Source organism: Tupaia chinensis, unplaced genomic scaffold (genome assembly GCF_000334495.1).
Source record: "Tupaia chinensis unplaced genomic scaffold, TupChi_1.0 Scaffold000335_1, whole genome shotgun sequence".
Classification (NCBI taxonomy): domain Eukaryota; kingdom Metazoa; phylum Chordata; class Mammalia; order Scandentia; family Tupaiidae; genus Tupaia; species Tupaia belangeri.
In genome coordinates, this window is record NW_006159829.1 from 213,606 (window position 1) to 214,995 (window position 1,390).

The 1,390-nt window shown below is 61.4% G+C and overlaps 1 protein-coding gene across 1 annotated transcript in view; it reads left to right on the forward strand.

Moving 5' to 3' along the window:
* Positions 1–1,325, forward strand: part of EPPK1 (epiplakin 1) — a 26,341-nt gene extending 25,016 nt beyond the window's left edge. The window contains 1 exon segment of the mRNA XM_027773274.1: positions 4–1,325. Within this exon segment, the coding sequence (XP_027629075.1) occupies positions 4–455 (452 nt within the window). The 3' untranslated portion in view covers positions 456–1,325.
* The last annotated feature ends 65 nt before the right edge of the window (positions 1,326–1,390 follow it).

The following is a 1,390-nucleotide window of genomic DNA, read 5'->3' on the forward strand; positions in this document are numbered from 1 at the left end:
ATGGCCCCCGTGGGCCCGTGGAGGGGGCCTACCAGCGCGGCTACTTCGACGAGGAGATGAGCCGCGTGCTGGCGGACCCCGGCGACGACACCAAGGGCTTCTTCGACCCCAACACGCACGAGAACCTCACCTACCTGCAGCTGCTGCGCCGCTGCGTGCGGGACCCCGAGACCGGGCTGTACATGCTGCAGCTGGCGGGCCGGGGCTCCGCCGTGCACCAGCTGAGCGAGGAGTCGCGCCGCGCCCTGCACGACGCCCGCGTCACGCCGGGCTCGGGCCCCCTCCGGGCCCAGAGCGTCTCCGTGTGGGAGCTCCTGTTCTACCGCGAGGTGCCCGAGAGCCGGCGGCAGGACCTGCTGCGGCAGTACCAGGCGGGCACGCTGACCGCACAGGAGGTGGGCGCCGCCCTCGCCGCGCTGCTGGCCCGGGCCGAGGAGGACAGGCGCTGTGTGTGACCTTCGCTCTGGGCTCTTCTCTGCCTGACGGCGAAAGGGTCTCTCCACACTGTCTTCATAGTTTCACTAATACTTTTTATTGTGTTTTGTTTTCCTGTTGCAGTTGGCTTTTTTCCTTTCCCTAATATTTGTTGTTTTGTACTTTTCGCCATTTTACCATTTCCCCTACTGGTGTGTCGTGACCTCTCCTCCGGTCACTCTGCCATTCCAGCCCCGTCTCCTGACGGACTCTCGAGGCCCTCCCCATGCCGTGTTCGCGCTGTTCCTTCCCTCATTGTGTCGAGACGCTCCTCGTGCCCACTGTGTTAAGGTGAAGAGTCCTTTTCCTCTGTCCCTGGCGGTGGTCTGTGGTTGCACTGTGCTGTGAGCACACCCTGCCTGTGACGTGCGTTTGCGTGGGCGGACTCCCTCTGCTCGGGGAAAGGCCTGGTGTCCAGGCCGGCCCGTGTGTCTCCCTTCGGGTTTCCCGGTGTGACTGTCCTGCTCTCTTGCCCTCTTCTAGCATGGTGGCTGACCCGTAAGCGGGTGGCTGTCTCGTTTTCTTTCATGGCAGTGTCTTAGGGAACAGTTTATAAAGAAATGCAAATGTGTGAACAAAACTCCACCTTTTCCAGTTATCTAATCAGCCATGAAAGTGCACGTCTGTACCGTAGGCGCAGGAGCGAGCAGGCCCACCAGCCACGGCCCTTGGCACTGAGGGAGCAGTGAGTGCCCTGCAATGCCGGCGACCACACCGTGCCCGGATCCACGGCCACACGTGCGTGCTGCTCGCCCAGCTGGGAAAGGCGTGGGATACCTTGCTGGGACCTAGAGCGTGTGCTTGTCTCGGTTCCTCTCTCTCGAAGGAAATAAATGCGTTTTAAAGTTGGACATTGTGCAGTCTGAACCCTTGCCCCCATCTCCGTCTCTCTCTCCGTCTGTCTGACCGCGGCATT